At 43.4% G+C, this 27,500-nt stretch overlaps 2 protein-coding genes across 3 annotated transcripts in view; both read left to right on the forward strand.

The window, feature by feature from the left end:
- rps5 (ribosomal protein S5) overlaps positions 1-27,500 on the forward strand; it is an 87,470-nt gene that overhangs the window by 25,941 nt on the left and 34,029 nt on the right. The gene's annotated exons all lie outside the window — the stretch shown is intronic.
- LOC130375687 (probable thiopurine S-methyltransferase) lies at positions 14,847-20,267 on the forward strand. 2 transcript variants are annotated; one of them, XM_056582731.1, is made up of 9 exons: positions 14,847-14,932; positions 15,180-15,278; positions 15,584-15,676; positions 16,887-17,019; positions 18,196-18,248; positions 18,339-18,413; positions 18,640-18,725; positions 19,037-19,081; positions 19,948-20,267. In XM_056582731.1, the coding sequence occupies exons 2-9, from the start codon at positions 15,181-15,183 to the stop codon at positions 20,064-20,066; spliced, it is 702 nt and encodes a 233-aa protein (XP_056438706.1). In that variant the 5' UTR covers positions 14,847-14,932; position 15,180; the 3' UTR covers positions 20,067-20,267. The 2 variants fall into 2 exon arrangements, with proteins under 2 accessions (XP_056438706.1, XP_056438705.1); XM_056582730.1 differs by lacking the exon at positions 14,847-14,932 and adding an exon at positions 14,933-15,022.

Genomic DNA, 27,500 nt, shown 5'->3' on the forward strand with positions numbered 1-27,500 from the left:
CCATGATGGGAGATAGGAAAGGAAGGAAGGAAGGAAGGAAGGACAGGAGGAAGGAAGAGAAGGAAGGAAGGAAAGAAGAAGAGGAAAGAAAGAAAAGAAGAAGGAAAGAAAGAGGAAAGAAAGAAAGAAAAGAGAAGAAAAGAAAAGAAAAGAGAAGAAAGAAAGAAAAGAAGAAAGAAAGAAAGAAAGAAGAAAAGAAAGAAAGAAAGTAGAAAGAAAGAAAGAAAGAAAGAAAGAAAGAAAGAAAGAAAGAAAGACAGACAGACAGACAGACAGACAGACAGACAGACAGACAGACAGACAGACAGACAGACAGACAGATGAGCTCCATCGCTCCGCCTCCTCGACCCCCCCCCCCCCCCCCCCCCCCCATCCTGCGGTGGTAACGAGCTGGACTGGTCAATTGTGTCGTGGCCGCTCTCTCCCCTACGCCAGGGGGGATAATTAGTCAGGCGGAGGGGCCTGGGGGGGGGGGGGGGAGTCATGTGAATCATATGCGTTGAACTTCGTCTTGAGTTTTATTCCATATTAGTCCATATTGTCCATGATTTCTTTAGTTAATTTAATTTGTGTAGAAAATACTTTTGTTTTGAGAATTTTGTGGTCAAGAAGAAGTGGTCAGAACCTTGAACGTGATTGGTGGAGACGATATAGAACAGGGAGGGGCCAATGGGCCAAGAGAGTGTTTAGATGACACCGCAAACTGAACGATGCATAAAGTCCTTCCCCTCTCTCCCCTTCCTCCTCTTTCTGTCCTTTAACTAATATACTTCTTCTTCAATTATTTTATTTTGCACTCACTCTGTAAGATGCCTTTGAGTAATTAGAAAAGCGCTGCATAAGTCTGATGTATTATCATTATTATTATGAAATCTGCTTTTTCCTGGGCTTTAGTGACATCACAAGTGGGCGTGTCCACCTAGATGCACGCTGGATAGATCCGTCTATACCAGCCTACCCAGTGGACTGTTGCAAATGTTGCTTATCTGTCCATCACACATCTACGTGGACACGCCCACTTGTGATGTCACCGAATCACAGGAAAAGGCAGATGTTCAAACGGCTTGTAATGGCTGCTCACACTCACACCTGTTGGCATAGCGTCACCCCTTTAAAAAAGCGACTCGTACTTTTACTTTGAAGATTTGCGCAGTTGGTCCACGAAACATGTGTGACGGTTGGCAGGTATAGGCAACTGTTGGGCACCCATAGCCAGTACACCGTGCTAAACGAATCACCTCTTTCACCCACGTATACTAGTATGTTCCGACTTGTTATGTTTCTCAGCCGTGGAATTATTCGATACCCTCTTAGCATACGCCACACTACCTCACCATATAATTACATTTTTGTGTGCAGGAACTAAAGATCTATTTCTCTTCGCTGTTTTCATTCTAGTACATCTTTTTGCGGATTGTGATCGTTTATCATCAGCAGGTGTAGGCCCGTTTCCAGGGGATATTATTAACCGTTTAAACAGAAAGTGCTGACTGGAAAGGAGGACAGGTGACATTGGCCCCCTGGGAGGCCTCCTGGCCCCCAGGAGGCCTCCTGGGAGGCATCAGACAGCGTGCGGTTTGAAACGAAGAAAGAGCAATGTTTGGACGAACAGTGGATGGATGGATGATGATGGATGAAGGAGTGAGGAAAGGAGAGAAGGGTAGAAGGAAGGGAAGGATTAAGGAGGAAAAGGAATGAAAGAAGGAAGGAGGCAGGGGTATAAGGCGAGAAGAGAGGAGAGGAAGAAGGGAAGAGGGAGAGGGTATAGGAGGCAAGGGAGGAGGTAAAGAAGGTAAAGAAGGACGAGTGTAAATCACTTGTGTGTGTTCTTCACGGAAGGAGGAACACACACGACACACACACACACACACACACACACACACACACACACACACACACACACACACACACACACACACACACACACACACACACACACACACACAAACTGTCACTTACACACAATCACAGACACACACACACTCTCTCACACAAACACATTCATACTCTCACTTATTACACACACACAAATACACTTTACTCTCACTTATTACAAACCCCCCCCCCCCACACACACACACACACACACACACACACACACAAACACAGACTCCCACAGACAAACACACTCACTTACACGCACACTCAAACTCTCTCTCTTTCTCTAACACATACCCCCCCCCCCCCCCCCCTCTCTCTGTCTCTGTCCGTCTCTCTTTCGCACACTCACATATTCCTTCCCAGGCTACTGACAGATGTTAGAGGTTGTTTACCATGCTCTCACCCCGGTCTCTAGCTCCCGATTTGCCTCTCATTATGTTACGGTTTACACGAGGTCACGGGTAGGGCTGAGTTCCATACAGGTTTGCCACCATAGCGTCACAGCTGTCATCGTTTAGCAAGTTCAAACACTCACCCAATTACAACACAAAACAGCACGATTTCGGCAGGATAAGGCGTACGATATAAAGTTAGCCATCTCCACCAACATAAATATATAACACAATCAAAACACAATGCATTACCATATGCCTGACCTATAACCCGATTGTATGGACCTTACCTGTCAGAGGAAGGCAAATCCGGGAAGAGTAACGGCTCCTCCACTTGAGACGTGAAGGGTGGCTTGTCAAATTACTCCTTCTGCGTCCTGGTCTTCAACATCACCATCTTCATCATCCCCCTCATCACCCTCATGAATCCTCAGCCGACGCGGCGGCAAACACGCGCGAGGAACTGTTGGCTCTGAGCGCGGCTCGGTATAGTTGTAGTTACAAACTCACTCTCTCTCTCTCTCTCTCTCTCTCTCTCTCTCTCTCTCTCTCTCTCTCTCTCTCTCTCTCTCTCTCTCTCTCTCTCTCTCTCTCTCTCTCTCAAACTACCTCTCAACGGTAGCACTCTCGATCCGCGAGCCCTCTCATATGATTACATTTGAGCAGGCACGCACTACTGTCCGGGGGGCGTGCAAAACACAACAACACAAAACCACAACAACAACAATAACAATGTTGCCAACGCTTCGTCCGACCCCCTCCCTTTCTGATGTACAGCTCGCGATCAGACCGTCCCTGTCAGCGGCATCGTTGGCAGTCTGCCGTCAACGCGCGCCACTATCGCCCGCATCTTCTGAGCCCGCTAGCCGTCTGCTCAAGCGCCTGTCGCTGCTGCCGCTCGCTCGTCTTGTCCTCCGCGCGCCGATAACGGGGCTGTCACACACAACTCGCGCCTACCGATCAAGACGTCGCCAGTCAACGCGACTGTGACGTCAGCGTGAACGAGTTGTACCGCGTTCCCACTGAACGTGACGGTTGAACCGCGTCCCGTTACCCCGCCGTTACAGCGATGGTGAGCCCGCGCGACCCGGATACGGTGTTCCGGTTTGAAAAACAGAATATACGGCTCCTCGAGCGACTCATCAATCAAGATCACCGGACTGTGCGCGTGGTGGTGGTGGGGGTGTGCGGGTCTCGTGAAACAATCCAAACCATGAGGAAGCGTGAACCTTAAATGCCCCCCCCCCCCCTCCGGTTAACGAGCAGGGTCGTTCGCTGATCGCCTCCGTGACTACAATGAACCGACACAGTCCACGTGCACGAGAGAAGGCAGCCTGCACGCGCCACGCTCCTCGTCCTCCTTGTTCTACCTGAGCGCCTCTACCTCGGCGTGTCTCGCTCTCCTTCCGCCGTTCGCCCTGAACGTGAACGACTTGCTGAGCAACGCTGAACTGGTAATCGTACGCACCGCTGGTGTGGTTTCCAGTCCGGGGTGAGGCTCGTGCCTGTGATATTGTCCAATTTTAATATCCACAACACCGCCGCATGAGCGGCCCACCCCCGGCGCTCGGGATTGGCTCACGCGGAGCACAGTCAATGTCGTAGCGAGGAGAGAGGTACACATGTGGCCAGAGGTTCAGTCCCGCGCGGGGGACTCGAAAACACAGTCAGTCTAGTCGCAGCTATTGCGGCTCCTTTAGGGAATGAATGAACGACTTTTAGCAGATATATGAATGCATTTAAGAGGAAACAAATGATAACGAAGCAAATGACTATAAAGACGCAAATCAAAACAAACTTTAATTACAGCGCCCTTTGTGCAAAATTGCAATACAAGGTGCTTAACACAATACAATGAAAATGAATAAAATAATAAACAAACAAAATTCTGAACTAAATTTTAAGTTTTCTTCATAGGTTTATCTCAAAGACTTTACTGTCATAACCGTCACATTAGATAGATTCGGCCTTTCTTAATAGCCTTCTTAGCTATACTGACTTCTTTCAAGGGCATTACCATCACAATTACGGGTCTTGACCTCATTTTAGTTTTGATTGGATCATGATTAGCCTATAATTCGTGCAAAGGGAGGCCGATATAGCGCTGCATTATCGGGGTAATATCTAAGGCTTTGGCGCCACCCTGCGGTCATAGTGAGCATGGCGCCAGGGGTTTTGAGTAAGGTCTGGCTGCAGCCTGTAGGACATGGACATCCAACGTCCAAGTGCTGTCACGTGACGACAAGATGGCGGACGCGGTGAGACTCCTTAGCTGTGTCCCTATTCCTCTACGAATAGTCAAATCTCCTATCCTTTACTTAACCTTTGTGGAAAACGTCATCGGGTCAAGGAGAGATGCAAATATGCTTCCTTTCGAAAATAGGAAAAGACAGCGCTGTTTAAAATTAGTTCGACTCCACTTTTCCTAACCGACGTCATTGCGCGACGGGGAGTATTGCTGACCTCTAGCGTTTCTATGGTGGAACTACATTTTTCCGAAGTTGGTCTACAGGGGTTCTCAAAGTTTTGACAGCTGGGGGCCAATTTAGGAAACCAAAATTTGACTGAGGGCCGGCAAAGGATAAAAAATTAGGCGGGTAACGCCGTCAGCATCCCAGTGGCACCGTGGACCTCTGGGAGGGAGGTCAAGTGAGGTCTAAATCACAAAACTGAGGTTCATCCTTTCAAAGTAATGTACAGTCGAATTAAAACAAATAAATAACAGGATTGAATTGAAAGCTAGAGATAGTCGATTTTTCTCTTTATATTTATTTATTTTTGTTTAAATTAATATTGATTTAATAAAAAAAAAAACGTACTGGCAGTGCAATGATGGAAAAGTATAACAAAATGTGGAACAACTTCACGTGACAAATGAAGAAACAGAAATTGTTTGCTTTGCAAAAAACATCTGCATTTTTATTTTCTTGCGGTGTATATTGTGTGCTTAATAACCATCAATATATGATTTAATTTCGATTCAAATAATTTGTTTCTTGGAATTGGCATCCATTATTATCAAGTTTATTCTCTGCTCTTCCCTTCAAACAAACCAATACAAAATAAAGAGAGAAAGAAAAGACAAATATTATGTCTCCTCCATTTCGGACACTTTGCGCTTCCTCGGGATACCGAAGATAGGTGGTAGAGTTCTTCTTACAATCTCTCTGCCCTCCTCCGTGAAATGAGCAAACCGTATGCAATGACTGCACAAACACACACACAAACACACACACACACACACACACACGCACACACGCACACACGCACACACGCACACACGCACACACCCACACAAATAGTTTTTGTAGGTCATGTTACGGTTGTGTTAATATTGAAATTCACAGCACATCTGCTTCAGAAGAACTATACCCTTCAGTATGGAGATTCTCCAACAAAGTGGAGCACCACCACTTCCTGAGATGTGTTATGTCATGCTGTGGAAGATAACAGTATATCAGTCAGAATTAACTTCCAAAGACTGCAATGACAGTACTGTTTGTACTCGACTACATCATAATTTTGCATTAACTTTAGCCATTTCATTTTCGTATATTGTCCTTTATATATATTTGTACGTATCTAGTGTACTATTTAGTATCTAGTATACAAAAAAAATAATATTCATAAACATTTATAAGTAGCCTAGTCTAGATAGTCATAGTCCTTCTGGCAAGAGAATAAACAACAACCTGTTTACCACCTCAAGTGTATTAACCTATCCTAGCCCCAGTCAGATCTGTGCGCGTCTGTGTGTGTGTGTGTGTGTGTGTGTGTGTGTGTGTGTGTGTGTGTGTGTGTGTGTGTGTGTGTGTGTGTGTGTGTGTGTGGGGGGGGGTATCTATATAGTTTGTATCTATATTAAGTTAATCTTTTGTGTTGTCTATTTGGTGTGTTTATCTTTATGGTGTGTATATATATGGTGTGTAACTATGGTGTGTGTATGTATTGTGGCAACCCGGCCCCGACACGGCGACCCTGGAAGCCCAGAGGGCAGGTAATACAAGTAGTCTACCACCCTTTTCCCCCAGAGGGCGCCACACACACACACACACACACACACACTCACCGAGAATTGGCACGGTCCCACTCAACGCCAACGGGAGACACCTGTGTACCAGGCCAATTAGACGAGGGCTATATAAGAGAAGCTGAGACGTGGTATGTGACCCATGTAGGAGCCGAGAGTGGACCGAGATTCCCTACCCGGACGGACCTTTGCCCCAGGTCCCGGTCTAGAGAAGACCACAGGACGACACGGAAGGACCTCCTCATCTGGATACCGGGACAGTGCGTGAGATACGACCATACGTCCCCAGTGGCTCACGGAGCCCAGACTCTTTAGTTATAGTTTGCGTTCACGGGTGATTCCCCTTTTTTCCGTTCTTTGGATTTAATAAACGTGCCTTGGTGGCAGTTTGAGCATCAGAGACTCTAGTTCATTGATCGGAGGCGGGGCTAATAGAACCGGGTTACCACAGTATATGGTGTGTACCGACCGGTGTATCTGTGGTGTGTGCGTGCATATGGTGTATTGTGTGTTTGTCTGTAGTGTGTGTGTGTGTGTGTGTGTGTGTGTGTGATGGTAGGCGATGACTCCAGTTTAACCAGTGAATGAGTATCTTTGATGAAAGCTTCCTTCTCTCACTCACACACACGCGCACACACACACACACACACACACACTCACTCGCGCACACAGTAAGGTGAATTGAATGAAGACTTTTTTCGTTTTGAAGCATGAATCTAAATCAGTCAAATCAGACTCATCTCTTTAATTAAAATGAGGGAGGTCATTGAAGATCAAACACAGAGCTGACATAGCCTCTCACTGTTAACAAGAAGACCACAGGGCACCGAACCTGCCACAGCTCGCCTGCCAGGTGGTTTTCTTAATTGTTTGCATCTGGTGTGTTTCACTTAAAAGGGAACCGGACAGTATGCCCTCCACTGTTTGGCAGTGTAGGGTTTCCCAAACGTATGTTGTTGTATTCACAGGAACCAGAACGTGTGTGTACTGTTTTATTGAGGTCTGCTTGTGACTTATTTAACATCTCTTCCTGTTTCACAGGTTAAAGGCTTTTTGAAGTAAAGAGCATCTCATCTGAACCTGATGTGAGTATTGTGTGGCAAAGCACAACTGACGTGACTTCTATGTTGAATATAAATCACTGTGTGAAGGAAATCGGGGATTGTGGTGGTTTAACTCATTTGAAATTTGGACCATGAGTAAACTGTTCCTTCCGTCAAAGGTCTATCATGGATATTTAACTGCAGTTCTGTGAGTATCCCATCTCAACCATGAAGATGAACTGCAAACTGTAAGTCATTAATTTCTCATTACTCTTGGGCACATTGATGTATTTTGGCTTCCTGGTGAGTTAACCTGTTACCTGAAGGTTGATCTGAGTAGTAAGGATGTTTTATTGGTTCATGGGTTACTTGAGTGTTTGGTTTATGTTGGTTTTAATGATTTGTTAAAATGGTTACAGGCTCCAAGTTATTGTTGTAAGCTGGTGTAATGGGTTGGGTTCTGATATCTACAGTCTTCTTTCATTCTACTCTCCTGAGCCCTGCATCTTCATCACATGAGTGTTGCTTTATTGATGAGGGTGTGGTCTGAGTGAGCAGAGGTGCATACTGGGATACAGAGCTGTCTGAAGTCTACAGGTCTGTAGACACGCCCCCTCAGGGGAAACCGAGTGTTTGAGAAACTGTCGCGACGTCATTTACATGGACTGGAATGTTCTTAAAGATGGAGACAGGGATTCAGAAGGAGAAACACCAGGGGGAGATGAGGGGGCTCCTCATCTCGACGACTAAAACACAACTTCAGTCTGACAAAGAGAACCATGGAACACATTCAACAGTCCCCTCCAGCCATCGTGACTCCTCAGGAACAGTTTCATTTCCAAGAAGGTCTTATTTGGGGCCATCCCCAGATGGATCCTGCTCCTCAAGAGCCAACCCCCTCCACTGGGTGGTCTTCTGAACAGATGACCTCCTTCCTGTCCTCAGGCTGACTAAAGCTGCACCGTTTGCATCTGTGAAGGCCCCTCATTCAGGAAACCACTGGACTACAAAGACATGACTTCAGAGACGTTGACTCAACCTGAGACACATTTTGGAGACGCCAAGCATAATCAATCACCAATGTGGGACGCCACTGAAGAATGTTGTACATAATTTACGTCTCTGGAGACATTGGTTGTTCTGTTATGGGTGCCCTGGCAGGAGAGCTGGGGGGGGATGATGGAATGTTATTTGGCATGAGGTTTTTACCCTGCATGATTGTTTGGCCTTTTGTGTGTGTGTGTGTGTGTGTGTGTGTGTGTGTGTGTGTGTGTGTGTGTGTGTGTGTGTGTGTGTGTGTGTGTGTGTGTGTGTGTGTGTGTGTGTGTGTGTGTGTGTGTGTGTGTGTGTGTGTGTGTGTGTGTGTGTGTGTGTGTGTGTGTGTGTGTGTGATTTTTGAGCATTGCTAGGGTTCTACTGTGTTGGTGTGTCTCCCACTCACCCCTGGCATGGGGTTCTACGTGCCTGTCCAGGGTTCTGTGTGTGTGTCCGGCTTGCTTTGACAGTGATGATGTTCATACAGGGTTCTGTGTGATTGGCTTGGGATATTGGAATGGTCAACTAAATCATACCTGATGGACGGCCACACGTTTACTTGAGGGCCTCCAATAGACATGAAGAGCCCTGAGGACGCTCCGGAGCGAGATCCAAAACACTGGGCAGGAAGGAGAGTATCCAACTCAAGTGTCAAAGGATGCAAGCGGCGTGTTCAGATCAGTGACTTCAAACTAGGACTACACCAATCAGGATCAATGGAGGATGGACACCTAAAGGCATTCCACAAGGAGAGTCTGAAGTTGGAAAGGGACCTAAATGGATATTCAAGATGACCTTCAGACCTGTAATGAGACGGCTCTTCCTACCTGGCTGGATTGATGGAGAGCCCTGTGGATCTTGTCTTGCTCTCCGTTGCACGTCTTCTCAGGCTGAACTGTATTTGTTTCGGACAGGACTAGCTGAACGATTGGTTCCCTTAAATCAGAACCAATCCGGGAACTCCAGCTAGTGCGCCCTTCGAGCTGAAGTTGTGCTCTTCAGCTGAGGAGGTAAGGAAACCTTCAATGGGGCTTCAAGGTGTAAAGAGGAGAATGTTTCAAAGTGTTCCATGGTACTCTGATGAAGACTGTTGTTGTGTTCCACTTGCTGAGAGAAAGAACCCACACATCTTCCTCTTGGCCTTTCTCCTCTTAGAATCCTGGTGCCATCTTGAAGGATATTCCAGATCATGTAACTGATGTCACGACAGCTTCTCAAACACTTGGTTTCTCCTGAGGGGCGGGTCTATAGAACTGAAGACTTCAGACAGCACTGTATCCCAGCATGCATCTCTGCTCACTAAGACCACGACCCCATGAGTAGGATTCAACACTCTAGTGATGGAGATGTAGAGTTTTTTAAGTAACGAGGGAGCAGACTAAGGTGATTAGAACACAATGGCATGTCAAGTCTGTAAATCTTTACACCATGAAGATGGTTGGATAGTTCAGGAATTGGGCTTCTTATTATTATGGGCAGTCCTTTCACTCAGATGCCCACTTCTCAGTGGAGCTGTTCATGTGTTGGCTGGCTGGCATGATTTGCTGTTGGTGATGAGGCGGTCAGGGTGACGTTGCAGGGCTATGGTCGGCTCTCTGTGAGCTCAACGTTTAGATTTGCTCTGTATGGTTTGTACCCTGAATAATCTAGGTAATTGTAAAATGTAGACACGGTTTTGCATTGAATGATTCCAGGATTTTAGGTTTAAAGTTGTTGTGGGACGTACATGGTAGTTTGGTTCTCCGTATGGTTTTGAGTGATATAACTTGTACACACTGGGTGCATAATAATGTTAAGTTACACTGAATAGTATTAATGACCAACAACAACAAACAGATCACATCAAGTTAAGTCTGTTGGCTGTATTTTAATGAAGACCATCGCTGGACTTCCTGATCTTCCTCCGTTCAGCTCAAGGTGAGGCGCTGGTTCTGTTTATTTTTTGGTTGGTTCCGGCCGGAATGTTCGGATTCCAGTCGGACGTTTTGTGCTTCCCGCCGTGGAAGGTTCTGAGTGCGGTTACTTGATTTAGTCCCAATGGTTAGCATAGAACGTTGTAGTCTTGACAACCATAAGAAACCACCTGGTAGTTAGTTGGACGGGAGTCCCCTGAGGGAATCTGGCGGAACGTTCTGGATTTTATTTGCGTAACCTCGAGCCGTTGCCAACGGAAACTATTTTTTAGTTGATTTCCATTGGGAATTGTTCCCTTATCTTAAACAACTTAAGTTTGATATTAAATACATACTGACGCGTACGTCGTACAATATGTTAATTTCCGATGGTTGCGCCGTACTTTTAACCACGATGACTTGACGGGACTCTCACTGCGTACAAAACAGCGTTCTACTTGCGGGCCCAATTTTGACATCAGGGAAGGCTGAAAATCATTTCAAGGTGGAAGATAATTTGACATTTCTTCAACGGAACCCAGCACCTGAATATGGCTGAGTATATTTGATTTAATATCGATAGTGCTTAGTGTTCTTTGTTACTTCAGCTTTTGTACGTTATAAATATCTGCTGTCATTAATTGCCACAGAAGTTAAACCCTACCAAATGGAATGACGTTAAACAACGACTTTGGTGCAGAGTTACCAACTGGATAATATCAAAGCTAAAATAATGGCTGTGATCCCACACGTTACAGTAGAAGTTACTCTAAAACTGTAAAAGGTTAAAAGGGTAACATGTAGTTTGTCCCAAGGTGTCTGCCTCCTCACCCAGAGCAAGACCTCCACCTCCTCACCCAGAGCCAGACCTCCACCTCCTCACCCAGAGCCAGACCTCCACCTCCTGTCAGAAGTCCTCCAGAACAGGTCAGTGCTCTGTGAGTAGTCTTTTCAGGTCAGTTTCAATGCATGGCCTGAACCACTTCTTTAAACTTGTGGACTGCTCTGTCTTCATTCGCAAAAACGGGATTCTCATGTCTGGTCTCAAGTCTTTTCTAGCCTTGAGTTATAAAATAATAGTTCAATTAATTGTAACTTTGTTTCAGATGAGTAAATAAGTTTATTGTTGGGCAAATGCTGTTATACGGTTTTTATTTATTTTTTCCACAATGTCTTGTTTTTTTTAAATGATTTACGATGACTATATGCTCTGTAAGGTGACCTTGGGTGTCTTGAAAGGTGCCTCTAAATTAAATGTATTATTATTATTATAAACCTGCTGCTGTAGCTGAAAGGTGAGGCTGAGAGGCTGGGGACCGGAGGCTTGTGGTGCCAGGATGGACCGGAGACTGAGGCTGGAGACCAGGAGCCTGCAGCACCGGACCAGAGGGTAACCATCACCAAGCTCATCTGAAACACTAAAATCCACGGTAGTTTAGGTCTGGTTTTGATCATCTTATGACTTTAAATCTGTGCCAAGCTGTGATTTGAGTTAATTCATACCAGGTTTATGTAGGAGTCATATGAGCCATTATTGTTACTGCTTGTGTGCTGCTACGACCTTAGTGGAGGTATTTGCTGAACGCGACAATCTGCAGACGCTGTCTTATTCAAGTGTTTAAATTTGAAGGAGCTGATGGAGATGCCTTGCTGAAGGAGCTGATGGAGGAGCCGTGCTGAAGGCCCTGACTTGTGGAGGAGCTGGTGGAGGCCCTGCCTGGTGAAGTACCATATATGCCAGACGACTACATCTGTTTTACCACATGTTGAAGCAAGACTTCCGCTGTTTGTTCCAGAACAGGACTCTGTCTGAGGAGAGCTGCTGGAGGAGCTGAGACGCTGGAGGACGACTAGGAATCGATCAACAAGGATTCCTCGTAAGTTTGTAATTACTTGCATGGTGACTTAAAGGGCAAAATACAGCTATTACTTTGACATGCGTTAACCAACTACCGCTGTGTTTTCTTACTAGAACGTGTTTCTGGAGTGGAGGCAAGCTGGTAGGGGAGCCGTGATTCTGGAGGATGACATCACTCTACCAACAAGGATTGAAAGTTTGTATTAACCTAACAACAAAGTGGAAATTAAGGTCTTAAAAATAAGACAAACTACATGTTTGTTACCAGACTTTAGGGCCAGACTCGCGCTGTTTGTTCCAGACCAGGACTCTGAGGCTGAGGAGAGCTGATGGAGGAGCCAAGACTCTGGAGGACGACATCACTCCACCAACAAGGATCCTCGTAAGTTTGCCTAAAATAAACAGTGGAATTGTTGTAACGCAGGATTAGTTTGTTCAGTACAAGTTACGGCATACTATTGTGGTTGTTTACCAGTCAAATTACAGCTGCTACTTTGTTACACGCAATTAGAGCCTAACTACTCCTGTGTTTGCGACCTTACATTAGAGACAAACTACTTCTGTGTTTGCTACCTTACATTAGAGTCAAACTACTGCAGTGTTTGTTACCTGATATTGGAGCCCAACTACTCCTGTGTTTGTTGCCTTACATTAGAGACAAACTACTACTGTGTTTGTTACGTGATATTAGAGCCCAATTACTACCGTGTTTGTTACCTTACATTAGAGACAAATTACGTTTGTAACCAGACCAGGAATCTGGAAGACTGATGGAGAAGCCGTACATCTGGAAGGCAAATCCTGAGGACCACCAGGACTCTACCATCAAGGTTTCCTCGTAAGTTTGCATTATCTTGACATAGTGGACTAGGTAGGGGGTTCGGGTTCAACTCTCAAACCAATGGTGCCGGGTTCAAGTCCTCAGAATACAGTGATGTGTCCTTGAGCCAGGCGCCCTAAAGCCTGCCTGCTCCTTAATGACTTATCTTTGGTTCAGATAATGTTGCATCTTTTGAATATTGAACCTAATCAATGTCCTTGTTTGGTCCGGGCAGACACACCTGAGCTAAACCCGCCCTGATCCTGTCACCCTGCTGGTCCCGTCTCCTCAGTTCACCTGAGCCTCGTCCTCCAGAAGACCTGCTGAGCTCAGCAGTCTGAGGCTGATGGATCATGACCTTCAGTGGGAGTGATCTTCTTGACCCCACATGTAACCGTGTGCTTCCACACGCCTTTCCCTCACGTCTGTCACTAACCTCACTACTTCACTACTCTCTACTGCTTCTTCTTCCTTCTCTGTGGTTCGAACCTTTACACGGAAGGCGCGTCTTCCTGCCCTCAGAGGGTTTAGCGTTAGGGTTGAGAGTCAGGGTTTAGAGTCAGGGACAGAGCTGGTCAGGGAGGACTGCTTTTACACAAACCTCTTCACTTGCTTTCGGAATGTGGTGACATTTTGAAAAGATTCATTTGGGGAAATGTTTTCCTCTGCTTTCCTTTACAAAATTGTATTAAACTTCTGTCAAGTGTTTTTGTTTATACATTAAAATCCCACATTGACTTCTACATGTTTAGTGCGGTTCATTTAATTGTCCTTTAACTTGGTTAATGTCAAGCTAAACTCCTGCAATACATTTAATATACATGATTGTTATTCAGCAATGTTCACATAATCCATTTTGTGAAAATATGAAACCTCCATAGTACTACTAAATTCAAGCCTATTCATGTATTTAACAATGTACATACTGCCCCGCAGGCCATACTCTGCTACTACAACACGTTCAATCCACCAACCCGTCTCACATCAATGTAGGCCTACTATAGCTACGTTGGTTCAAACGGAAAATGTAGTTTGGTGTGAGACTTTTTTCCAGCAGAGGGAGCTGTCATACACCTTAATTATAAATGTCAATGTATGTGTATTTACATTTTAAAATGTTAATGGGCTGGTCTAGTTTGCCTGCAAATAACTCTGCCTCCAGCAACGGGATTGGTCGAAACATATGAAGTGTGAGAAATAAAAGCCCAGTTCACCAGATCTGCGGTCAGATTTTGCATAATGAATGTATTGAGTGAACGACGTCTGAGCTAAATATTAACCACCTGGAACTTGGTTTCATAGGATCTCTGAGGACGGCAGGACTCGTGTTTACCTGGTCGAGTAGGCCCTGAGCGCAGACCCTGAACCCAGACATCTTAATCACAGACCCTGTGTTTAATTAGTCCCGAATATAATTTTTGAGTAAAATAAAATAAAAGTAAAAATATTTATAATTATTTATAAGTACTAGTCTAGATAGTCCTTCTGGCAAGAGAATAAACAGTTTAAAAACATAACCTTTTTTCCACCTCAAGTGAATTAACCTATCCTATCCCCAGTCAGATGTGTGTGTGTGTGTAAAGTCTGACTCACTTGTATTAATTTTACTCTGAAATAACTTGAATGGAACTTTAGACATTTGGGGATAAGCAGCACAGCAGTCAGGTAGGCCTAGCTATGTTAAGCTATAATAAACTGTGTATTTTGTTTGTTTAGGTGAAGCATAACTTTAACGTTCATTTCTGTTAACTAAGTTAAAACCTGTTGTGGTAATGACTATCATTATATTTTTTGTTTTTTTATGTAACAAAAACGATACCCGTTCTAGTGCTGTTTGGTGTAGGTCTGATTGCTCTTAATGAATGAACCAGGTTGGATGACTTCCCCACGTGACACATAGTTCATCGATTGGTCCAAAGGGCCATTCCCAACCCGGAAGTACAAGGGCGGTGCGTCCTAGGTTGCAGACAGTTCGATAAAGGTACTGTAAGAGCTATCGGTGTTTTTAAGTTTACAGACATGCTGCTTCTGTTCTTCAAAGTGTGCCTAACTGTGGCATACGGACGCTAATGTGGGTTGGCGTTGACTAAACGACGATTGGCGATTGTTTACATTAACTTTAACGTTTTCTTCCTCTGTTATCTCCCTCTCTCTCTCTGCTCCCTCTCTCGGTTCTCCTTCTCTCCCGGTTCTCCTCCTCCTCCTCCTCCTCTCCTGGTTCCCTGCAGGATGCTGGCGGTGCAGGCGGACCGGGTCGTGTCTCTGGCCGAGTGGGAGGAGCGGTGGCAGCAGAACCGAATCAGCTTCCACCGGCCCCACGTAAACAAGTAGGCGTAAAGGAGTGCCATCACGCGTGTGTTGTCTCAGAGTTGTGTAACTTTGTGATTACCAGATCGTGAGATAAGTGCGTATGCTAATCTGCACTGTAGGCCTACTGTATTGTGTGCTGTGTACACAGACTCGTATTTCTGCTGTCAAATATTTCTTCATCAACACAATGCTATGGGGATTTGTTTCAAATAAATTAAGCGATAATGAATAATTGCTGAAGGGACTTCATGTTATCTGTATGTTTTTTGGTCTATAGGCCTGTATAGATGCATTATATTTAACACATAGTTGTTCTTCATAGGTTGCTGGAGCGCAACATTAAGCAGGTGGTCAACGGGCGTACTGGAATTCGATTCTTCTTCCCGCTGTGTGGGAAAGCTGTCGATATGAAGTGGTATGAGAAAACCCCTTCAGTTAACTTTAACTTCAAAAGTGTGTGTGTGTACGATCATTTTTTGGTGTCATCGCTGAGTAATAAACAGTGAAATTATTTGTCATTATGGGGAAACGTTGTTGTCGTTATGGTGTTACTCGCTCGAGACGGGACGAAATAAAGTCCTCATTAGCCTCGGATACGGTGCAGTGAAGTTCGTTTAAGGATTTGTCTCTTGCTACTCCTCAAGTCCTCGTAAACGGCTTTGTTACGCCATCCAACATTTACATGTCGCTTTCTGATGAACAAGCTCTATACCAGGGGTCAGCAACCTTTTCAACATGCAGTGCCAGTTTGACATTTTCTCGTTAATGAGTGTGCCTTAAGCAACAATATATTATTAAGCTAAATTATGACACAGCAACCAAAACATTTCCAGAAGCCCTGGAATTGTATTATTTCCATATAGTCCACAATCATGGATCAACATTTTAAATGGTTTTTTTGTTATTATATTTGCAACATGGGCTTACAAATTATAATTACATGCGTCCATTCTTAAAACACCACTTTCAGAATCTCATTCAAAAACATATTTGCACCGTGAGAAAGGTAAAAAACAAGAATATATGAGAAAGTTGGAACCATCCACATCAATATCTTTAAGACTTGTACAGCTTTGCAAAACCATGTTAAGGCGATGCATACAGGCCACTTGCAACAATATTTTAAATATTTTCTTGTCTATTACTCACGATATAGGTTTAAAAACTATTAATTGATCCCATTTCAGAACACTGCTTTCAGTAACTCATTTAAACATATTTGCACTGGGAGGAAATGCCCAAAACAGAATAAAGTGCAAAAAAAAATCGATAGTAATGGTTATGTTTCCACATTGTGCATCAACATTTTTAATAATAATAAAATAAATACGATTTTTATTAATTAATTTTTTCACAGTGTGCCAATGATTATGCTGCCGCGTGCCTGTGGTGCCACGCGTGCCTAGGGTTGCCGACCCCTGCTCTATACCATAGTAGTTGTTAGCAGTTTCCAATCCTTAAACCTCATGGCGGCACCGGTACCGTGTCCTTATCTGTCGCACTACATGTAGTGAAGAATAACTGTTAAACATCTTCTCTGTCAATATCAGCATCCCCAAATCGCTTAACCTCAAATGTGGCCGCCATTTCCATCTCCAACTGTTTCCTTGTGTCCCGTGTGCAAGGTTGGCTGACATGGGCCATTCTGTGGTGGGGGTGGAGATAGCCGAGAAGGCCATCCTGCGGTTTTATGAAGATAATAACATGAGCTATGCTGTGGAGCCCGTCCCCTCCATACCCGGAGCAAAGGTTTACAAGGTACGTAAGCAATAAACACAACCTGGTCTCACAGGAATCTGTGAAATGACTACGGACGAATAATTTGAAATCCGTGGACACATCACGGAAACACGCCGATTTCCGTGATGTGGCCACTGAATTCGCTCGAATGCAAGTTAATGACGCTGATGTTCCGTGGCTCACACACGGATCCCCGTTTCAACGAGCGAGTCGACCACGGGGGCTTAACTCAAAACCCGGGGTGGTCTCACAGAAACACTTAAATTGTCCTTGTTGTGTCCACGGAAGTTGCTCCAATGCAAGTAAATGACAATGATATTCCGTGGCACACACACAGATTCCCGTTTCAATCTGTGTGTGTGCTCCCGTTTCAATCTGTGTGTGTGCCACATTTGACCACAGCGGGGGCTTAACTCAAAATCCGTGGTGGCCTGACGGAATCACTTCAATTGTCTGTGATGTGGCCACGGAATTTGCTCCAATGCAAGTAAATGACACTGTTATTCCGTGGCCACATCACGGATATCGGTGTGTTTCCGTGATGTGGCCACGGATTTCGAGTTAAGCGTCCGACCGTAGTCATTTCACGGATTCCTGTGAGACCATGTTGCATAAACAATGGAAGGTAAGTCAGCAGCATAATTGTGTGTCCAGTGTCCACACAGTCTCTGTGTCTCCCTCTCTCGCTGAGTACATATCAGGAGTAGGAAATAAACTTTGTTTAGTAAGGGCTTATTTTGCCCACTTTTAATGTTGTTTTTCATTCATCATTAAAGGGGACCTATTATGCTTTTTCGACGTTTATGACTTATAAACGTTGTTATAATGATTGATAGTCATGTTTAACCATACTAAAGTGTCAAATAATGACGTACATGCATTTCGACGTATTCCCTGCTGACAGTCTGGGGTGGCTGTGCAGAGCGCTAAACACTCGGGACAACGTTTGCGATTCACTTGTTCACATTTCCGGGAAATCATCTACGTAAATGCACTCCTGCCGCGCCCCCATATGCCTGGTCCAACTGCCCGCGCGCGCGCGCTTCAAGGAAGATAACCAATCACAACGGAGTTGGGTTGGCAGGAGGGGGGCGAGGGGGCGGAAAAGGACGGATTGATTGGATTGATCTTAACTTCATCAATCAAAAGGTCAACGTGACTGGCCACAATTAAACAAACAATGTTGTGTTTCAGAATGTTGAGAAAAGCATTTCGATCTACCATTGTGACCTGTACAAATTCAACAGGTAAGGAATCCATTTATTTTTACAACCCTTTGTTGAATTTGACTTTCAGAAAGTATGAATCAGTTAAAATACCTTTTTTCTTTAACACAGTTGTGTTGAGGGCCAGTTCGGAGCCATTTGGGACCGTGGGTCCCTTGTGGCCATTAACCCCGAAGACAGAGAAAAGTAAGTTAAAATTAATAATTTTCATGGAAAATGTAGTAAATTACAATTGAAAGAAAAACAATGCAATGCATTAAATATAGAAAAAAAAATAAAAGTCCTTACCGATACAACGGCCAATCGTTTAAACTGTTAGCCCTAACCCTGTTTTTCTGCGAAGACGCCAAAAAAAACAAAATACGAAGAAATTACAAAATGTAATGGTACGTTTGTTTTTTTCATAACGCAGGTACGCCTCACTCCTTCTGTCTCTGATGGCCGAAGACTGCAGATATCTGTTGTCCACGCTACTCTATAACCCTGAGCAACACAAAGGTAAAGCTAGCTTAATGCGGTACAGCGGGATATCTGGAACTCGCCATTAATTAGCCTGTCTTACGCAGAACCAGACGAGCTGTTTAACTCCAAACTCCTCATGGTGCGTCCAGAGGGGAGTTCGCTGGGTTAGCAATTGCCAGTGTTCAAATTCGAGCTGAAATAGGGGGTTCACTTAAAAGATACATTAACTCCAAACACTAACCCTCAATCTGCTAGCATGGCAGGGTTTCCATCCCAGCTGTGGAGAGAGATGCGTTGATTTAAAATATATATATATATTTTTTAATCGATTTCTATGTTTTCTGCAGGTCCTCCGTTCCTGGTCCCCAACGAGCAGATCCTCGCTCTGTTTGGTGAGTCCTCAGAGTCCACTGCTCACAAGAAAACAGTGACACAGGAGGGCTGACTGAGGCTCAATTTAGACGGAGACGATCTGGACAGAAAACGCAAAAGTGGCGTTGCATTCTCACTTCTTCTTCAAAAGTGTGTGAATTAAGATGTAGTATGCACGCCAGGTGGCTAGGTGGTACGGTGAAGCACTGCCACACAGCACCACCAAGAGCGCACGCATGCGTTGAAATGTAAACGCGTACGCAACGAGAGCCAGTGTGCGCAGATCAGAGCAAACTTTTGCGTTGTTAACCCTTTAGGCGGATACGCAACGGTGGAGCGTTTTTAAGATTCCCACTCTGGAGGGTGGTTTAATTTTTCTTTGTTTTTAAACCCCGAAAACGCTGTCGCTGTCTGAACGAAAGGCCCATCTGATGAAATATTTTGTCGTTTTCACCCGCAAGCGTCGACGTGTAAACAGGGCCAAAGTGTGCTTTTGGAGATAAACATGAACATTGAAAGGGCGCAAATATACAGAGCCAGGGAGGTGACATGGGAGTCATTTTTTGTAAAGCTTTAGTAGTTTAAGTCAGTCCCACGCACGCTTTTCCAAGGCGCATGTGGTCTTAACACGCCCTCTGCTCTGCAAAAATAAATTCTGCTGTTTTTCTGCATTGGTAATTGTCATTGTGTGGCCAATAGTGCACTTAAGCTTAAATGGCGGAGTGGACATAATTATTTTAACATCTTGTTTTTTAACCGTAAATACTTCTGTCCTTTTATGAAAATTATCAAGATCACTAGTATCTGGTGTTTCAAATGTTATTTTGATTTTGCTTGTTGATTATTTCTGATAGTGTTTGAAGGTGGTTGTTATTTTCGTTATAAGGAAGCAGCTGTGATGTCCAGCTGTTGGATTCAGTGGATGCCCTGGACCAGAGATGGAGGGAGGCTGGCTTGGATTTCATGACTGAAAACACCCATCTTATCGCCCCTAAAATCGATTAAAAAGGATCGAATGTTTTCTTCATTGAGAGGTATATTTCTCCCTCTTCATGATTTGCTTAATTTTATCGGCCTATTAACGTTTTGGACTAAGCGGTGGATAGATGTTTTTATCATCTTTTCCTTTACAGGAAAATAATTGCATTTTGTGTGAGAACTGAATAAAAAGCTATAGTAACAAAGGCTATTCTTATTGTATTGATCTATATTTTATCAGTCTACCAGCCTACCCAGCGGATTGCAGCAAACGTTGCTCATCTATCCAGAACACATCTAGGTTGGCACGCCGACGTGCCAACCTAGATGTCAGAAGAAGCAGATTTTCAGAACGGCTTTTAACGGCTAATCACACTCACACCTGGTGGTATAATATGGAACCTTCCCCATTGATTGCCCAGGTCTGGTACTGTGACCGATAGAGGGCGACAGAGCCCAAGGAAAGCCACGATTCATCTCTCGGCGTACGTGAACTCCACCAAACCCAGGCAGAGGGGCCCGGTCACCATGGAGAACCTCAAAAGCATGTCACACACGACCAGTTGAACCAGGCAGAATTTATTGCAGAACTTCATATAGCATTAGGCAGAAGGGTCAATAGCTACTCAGAGAAGAGATGAGTTAGATCACAGAAAGCCAGAAAAAGAAAGTAGTAGGCATACGGGGAACAAATACTCATGTTGGCTTATAGGTCGAGAGTATGTGGCACAAAGTCTACCAAATTGTTAAATTAGAGAATTTTTCATATTTATCTATCTATCTCTATATTCAAATGTATATATATTTAAATTGGTGGATTTGAAGGTAAATTCAATACATAGAAACGTTGTGAATGTTTACACTTTGAAAGAAATTAACAGACCGTAACACTTTTCATATCATACCACAGTTGTCAAATTAGTAGTAGGCCTACACGCTCTATTCTTCCAAAAATATTAAGCTTTGAAAAGAAATGTGATAGGAAGCATGGATACTAAAAGCCCCTGCTGTAAAAAAGGAACGACCGCAGATAGGCAGAAGCAGGGCCGACTACAGCCACCACCAAAGACTATATTATGGTGGGCCGCCTTGGCAGCCTTTATCCTCGGCATCAGGCTTCGCGTCAAAATGGTTGCGCTCGAAGTGGACGGGGCTACAAACATTTTTCACCTTGGCACAGCCCAGAATCAGGTTCCTTTCCTCGGCTATGACGCGAGGTCCCCATTTATTTTTTGCATTGTTTATTGTGAGAAATTTGAATGGCCTCTTGCTGATGCACAGGTCCGTCCTTCCGTTTGACCCAAATCTATTCGATTTGCCTGTGAACTGCCGGCCCCCACTGTTTTTGCACACGTTCATCACACGATTTAGATCGGCAGGCATCAGGTAGGACTGGAAGGTGCTGATGATATCATTTGGTCCAAGGTAATTATTCCAAGCGCTTTCGTCATCGGTGTTTGGTGCTCCTTCCGGGAGGAAATGTTTCTTGAGGAAGCTTGCGTGGGGCCCTTTGGGTTTTGGTGAACTACGGGACTCGCACGCCGTACTTGTGTATGGTTCGGTTGCCAGTCTTGCCAGTTGAGAGTCTTGGCACAGCAAGAGACACAGCAGGGCCAGGGAGATGCAGTGATGGTACCCGGCCATTACTCTGGTTATCTGGAAACACAAGCAGGGTCAACTGTCAAGTACTTAAAGAACTGACTGTATTTTGATGATATATCGCATACTGTGACAGTATTACACACCGACAGTATTCAATAACTATATTTTATAATGCTCAATCTAAAAACAATACAATGCTTGCAACATCAAATATGTTTCACTTCTAGAATAAGCCGAGAACAACTAAAGCATACAATAAATTCCAAAAAGAATTGGACGATCTACAAGTTTCCCAAAATCCCAGATGTGTATGTCATACTAAGTTATTATCACTGCATAACTTGGAGCACCAGATAATGACTCATTATACAGGCAGACATGTCATTAGTTCTAAAAACATGTCTATACAAACAAAACTATTTTTAAATGTGGGGATTTGACAGTCAATTCAACATAAAGAAATGTTGTGAATGTTTACTCCTTGAAAGAAAGTAATAGGTTGTGTGTCAATTTACAAACCACCTATTTTTAACAATGGTCAGAATTCTCAAACCGTCTTCAACTTTGAAATGCTCCTTGCATTCTTTCAGCTACAGACTTCATTTAAACTTTATACGGGTTACAAGACTTAAAAAACATTCTAACCTTTTTTACAGTTTTTGAACCATCACGTTTTACGTTTTATACTGCTTTCATCCCTTTTCTTAGTTTATATTGGGTGTGTATTGCTTCACTTAGAGTGTGAGATGTAATCAACTAATCTGATGCTGCCTTTTTTATTCTTCAAACATTATTTCAAACTCCAACCATATAACTTCCACAACTTTTACTTCTCATAAACAATTGATGCATCATAATGTAGACAAATGTGTCCTCTTTCTAATCTGTAACTATTTAAGCTGTCGTACTTACATGTTGTTGTTTTTTCTGCGAGTGTAACCTTGGCAGGACTCTCTGTGTTTTATACCCAGTTTTGCGGAACAATAACAAGATCCAGGCTCCAGATACTGGACCACAGCTCATTTTGATTGGCAGATTAAAACTCCAGCAGTTTGTGCCTCTCTCTCTCTATCTCTTCTGTCTCTGTCTCTGTCTCTCCTACTACTACGACTACAACTTGTACTACCACTGCTACTACTACTATTACTACTACAACTACTTCTAATACTACTACCTAAAATTAACCATTGCTATAACGCACATCATTATAACACAACCTCCAATGTAACGTGGTTTACAGTTGGCCCCCGATTTGGCAGCACGATATAATTTTGATGAACTTCAGTATGTTAGGTATATTTTGTTAGGTTTACAATATGAGGACACAAAGGTCATGTCAGTTGTACTTTTTATAATGAAATTTAAGTCCCCGCTAAGCTTATTTCATTTACTTTACTTCCTATAAACATTGCACTGCATGAATGTGTTTTTTTCTGGATGTGGAGTTCAACACATTTGAGCTTTCAGATATTTTGGAGAATTAATTTCACAATTCTACATATTCAGCAATGCTTTGCGATCTTCTTTCAACCGTCAGCATTCACTAGATTATCTGCAGGAAATGCAGATTGTATTGTTCTTCCGTAATTTTCTTTAACCACTTCTGCTTCTGAGTTCATCTACAGAAACAATCCAAATATAAAACTGTGCAACTCTTCAAGGAAATGTTGGCAATGCTTTCAGCTTGTTCCTACCTTTCTACTTATTTAATCATAATGCTTTCGAAAAAGAAAATTTCACGTACAGGCATATTTCATTTTGTTCTGCCGTTCTTCCTTTAATAACATTGCACTGCAAGAATGTGGTTGTTACTGCATACACAGTTCTAAAAATAATGAATATGCACTTCTTTTCAGGCAAAACCATGTAAAATAGCCTACTTAGAGTCTCCCTGAGACGCATCAGTGGAATAACACATTGTATTAGTCATTCAGGAACCCCAATGGCAGCTTAATTGCGCAGGTTAAGTGTACTACTAATACTACTACTGTTACAACTTCTCTCACTACTTCTAGTACTAATACTACTACTACTACTTCTACTAGCCTCCTACTATTTATGCTACTACTACAACTGCTACTACTACTACTACTGCTACTAGTAACTTTTCAGGCAATTAATTGCATCTTCCAACTTTGACAGTATTACAGGTAGCTTCTTGCTTAAGTGTCATACTTATAATAATAATAATAATAATAATAATAATAATTTTATTTGAAGGCGACTTTCTCGGCACTCAAGGACTTCGTACTTCCAAGGCTTCTTTTGATAATGCAGTTCAGGTTCTTCTAGGTTTTTCTCCAGTGTAGTTCAATACATTTGAGTTTTCAGATATTTCGGGAGAACTCATTTCACAATTCTACAATTGCAGCAATTCATGGCGATTTCTTTCAACCGTCAGCATTCACTCGATTATCTGCAGGAAATGCAGATTGTAGGCCTATTGTTCTTCCGTAATTTTTTCTTCTGCTTCTGCATGAGTTCAGCTACAGATCCAATCCAAATATTAAAATGTTAAACTCTTTAAGGAGATTTTGGCAATGCTTTCAGCTTTTTTCTACATTCTCTACATTTTAAATTATATCACTTTGGAACATTAATGTACACACTTATTTAATTTGATTCTGTCGTACTTCCTTTAATCACATTGCACTGAATGAATGTGTTTGTTTCTGCATACACTGTAATTGATACAAAATAAATATGATTTATTTTCAGGCAAATCAATGTGAAATAATTAGATTGCGCTATAACGTGATAATTGCAAAGGTAAACTGTACTTCTTCTGCTACTACTATCATCACCATCCCCGCATTTCATAGCGCTGGCTCGTTGTTGGCAGTCTGGTACCGCTGTCCGGCGGTATTCTCCTGTAGGTCTGCGCCGGTTTTGGCTGCAACTGTTTGCCAACCGGCTGTGCTGCACCTGAGTTTACTGCACCTGAGTTGTGAGCGTGGGCTGTGTGGTATTATCTTCACCGAGACGGCGGATTGTGGCCCATGCCTTCCTGCTGTTATTGGTCATGTTGGTGTTTTCTATCAGCTCCTTCCAGACTTGCCTTCGATCTTCCCCGACTGTGTTCATCAGGATCTCTCCGAGTTCCATGGTGGTGGAGGAGAAAGGGTACTCGTGGTATGGCCTGTGGTAGGCTTCCAGTAGATCGCTGGATGTTTCCGACAGCCCAGGGATGTACTCAGTCTGGCATCCTCTTGATATTTGTCGTCTGGCTGACCTTTTCAGCAGTTCTGTGAACATGGTATAGTTTTTGGGGTGTGGTGGAATGCCATGGATGGAGTCTTCAGTCTCCTCTTGGAACGACATCCAGTTGGCCTTCCGCAGATTGAACCTTCTGCGGGAGGAGACGGTTGTTGCTTGGAGACCGGATTGGATGGTTATGGTGATTTGCCGGTGTTGCGTGTGGGGGATAGGGTCCAGGACCTCTTTCACAGCTCTGGATATTAGTTCGCTGCTCACACAGACAAGGTCTGGGTTATTATATCTTCGTTTCCAACTGGCACTGTGGAAACATTTAGGAAGTTTGGCGCGTGGATCAGGGTCAGGTGTTTCGACTCGAGCCAGGTTTCGACTTCCTCTCCATCATGATTGTTCACTGCATAACCCCACAATGTGCTATGGGCCTTGAAGTCCCCAATGCTGATGTGCTTGCATCTGTCTGGCAGTTCAGAGTGGAGGAACAGACTTTTGGGGGGTGTGTACACTAATGTGACAGAGATGTTTGGGAGGGCAACTGTGATGTTTCCATTTGCCCTTCTGTGTTGTGGGTGCAGACCTCTTCGATCGCGAGGTTTGGTCTGCTGAATACAGCTGACCCATACTGTCTGTGACGGATCTCGGCGACAAGCTTCATTCCAGGGATGGCTGGTCGGTGTTGTGCAGGGCCGATGTTGGTTTCCTGCATGCACACAATGTCAAAGCATTTGGCCGCTATCGCTAGAATGTCTGCCTTGCAACTGGAAAAACCTTCAATGTTGATTGATGCGATTGACAGTGCAGGGCAGGCCCCGCGGGAGGCCAGTGTCTGTGGCGCTTTGGCATCGTCATCGATTAGATCGCTTGGGTAGGTATACAGATATTGGCCTGCTGACAGTAATAATCATATGGTAATATGAGATTGTACAAATCAGTGTTTCCCAGGCTGCACCACGGGGAGGTTTCTGTAATAGCAGCTCCGAGTAGCAGTTTTAACCCACACACAACTGCTACTACTACTACTATTACTACTACTGCTACTGCTTCTACTAGCCTCCTACTTCTTCTGCTACTACTACATTTGCGATTCCTTTCAACTCTCAGCAATCACTAGATTATCTGCAGGAAATGCAGATTGCATTGTTCTTCCGTAAATATCTTTCCCCACTTCTGCATGAGTTCAGCTACAGAAACAATACAAATATTAAAAAGTTAAACTCTTTAAGGAGATTTTGGCAATGTATTCAGCTTTTTTTCTATATGTTCTACATTTTTAATTGTAATACTTTATAAAAAAGAAACATTCACGTACACACTCATTTCTTTTTTTTCTGGTGTATATCCTTTAATTATATTGCACTGAATGAATGTGGTTGTTTCTGGGTGCACCCTAATTAAAACAAAAATAAATATGATTTATTTTCAGGCAAAACAATGTGAAATAATTAGATCTCGCTTTAACGTGATTATTGTAAAGGTAAACTATACTTCTTATGCTACTACTATGATAGAAAATAACAAAGGTCTAAAAGGATATTTGCCAAATGTTAGAATATATTAGTGGAGAGAGACGTACCAGCAGGGGGGTGAGGGGCATGCTCCAGACCTTGTTCCATTGTTATTCAACACTTCACAGGGTCCGGAGTTGACCGGCAAACACTCAGACAAGACATCCTTCTGTCTATTTCTCAGTTTACTTAGATAATAAACATAAGTATAAGTAAGTTTAACTTTAAGCATAAATTATACAAGAATATAAGGTAAATATATATACCATGGAGCCAAATGTTTAACACTTGATATTACCTGGCCTTCCTGTGTCAAACAAATAGCTGCATTCTTATGAACCCCCGACGCCTCATGTATATGGCCCCTTATAGAGACATCCCCGAAACCTGTGGTTCCTCGTCTGTGGCTTTAGAATGGATATTCGTATATAAGTTAGAGTAAAGTTAACTAATCCATACCCCGGTTAAAATCAGACGCTACCATCTTTAGGATTATGACTGTATATGCCACAGACAAATAAAGTGGCATTGTTAACTATTACAAATGTATATTTTACTGTACATTAATATTGCTTTCACAGGGCTCACCTCTTAAAACCATGTGGTAAGTCATGGTGATTTAAGATCAGGTTAATAAACAAGGCGATGAATGGATTTTAATGAAAGACCTCACTTTATATAACTAATGTTCAATATGTAACCCTTTTGTACGTAATGCTTGAATTATTGTATGGAATGTATTTTGGACATCTTGGGTGTGAACATCGAGGGCCCGTAGTTTTGAGCATTGTGATTGGCCAAGGACATCTTAGGGGAGGCCACACAATTAGGATATAACGCGGAGCTCCGAGAGTGTTCGAGTTCTTTACAAACCAACTCAGGTGATGTTGTTACTCTCTACGGTGACAATAAAGCCTTGATCATTCAACCCTTCTCGACCTCTCATAATTAGTTATTGAGTATTATACCGTGGGTTCTATCCACGACACTATTACCATCACTTCTACTACGACCACTTCTGCTACAACCTCTTACTACTTCTGGTATCCTACTGCTACTACAAATACCACTACTACTAATGTCCGCACAATCCAACAAACACACACGTCCCTTGATCCATAGAGAACACAGACCTACATGT

Source organism: Gadus chalcogrammus, chromosome 22 (assembly GCF_026213295.1).
Source record: "Gadus chalcogrammus isolate NIFS_2021 chromosome 22, NIFS_Gcha_1.0, whole genome shotgun sequence".
Taxonomy (NCBI): Eukaryota; Metazoa; Chordata; class Actinopteri; order Gadiformes; family Gadidae; genus Gadus; species Gadus chalcogrammus.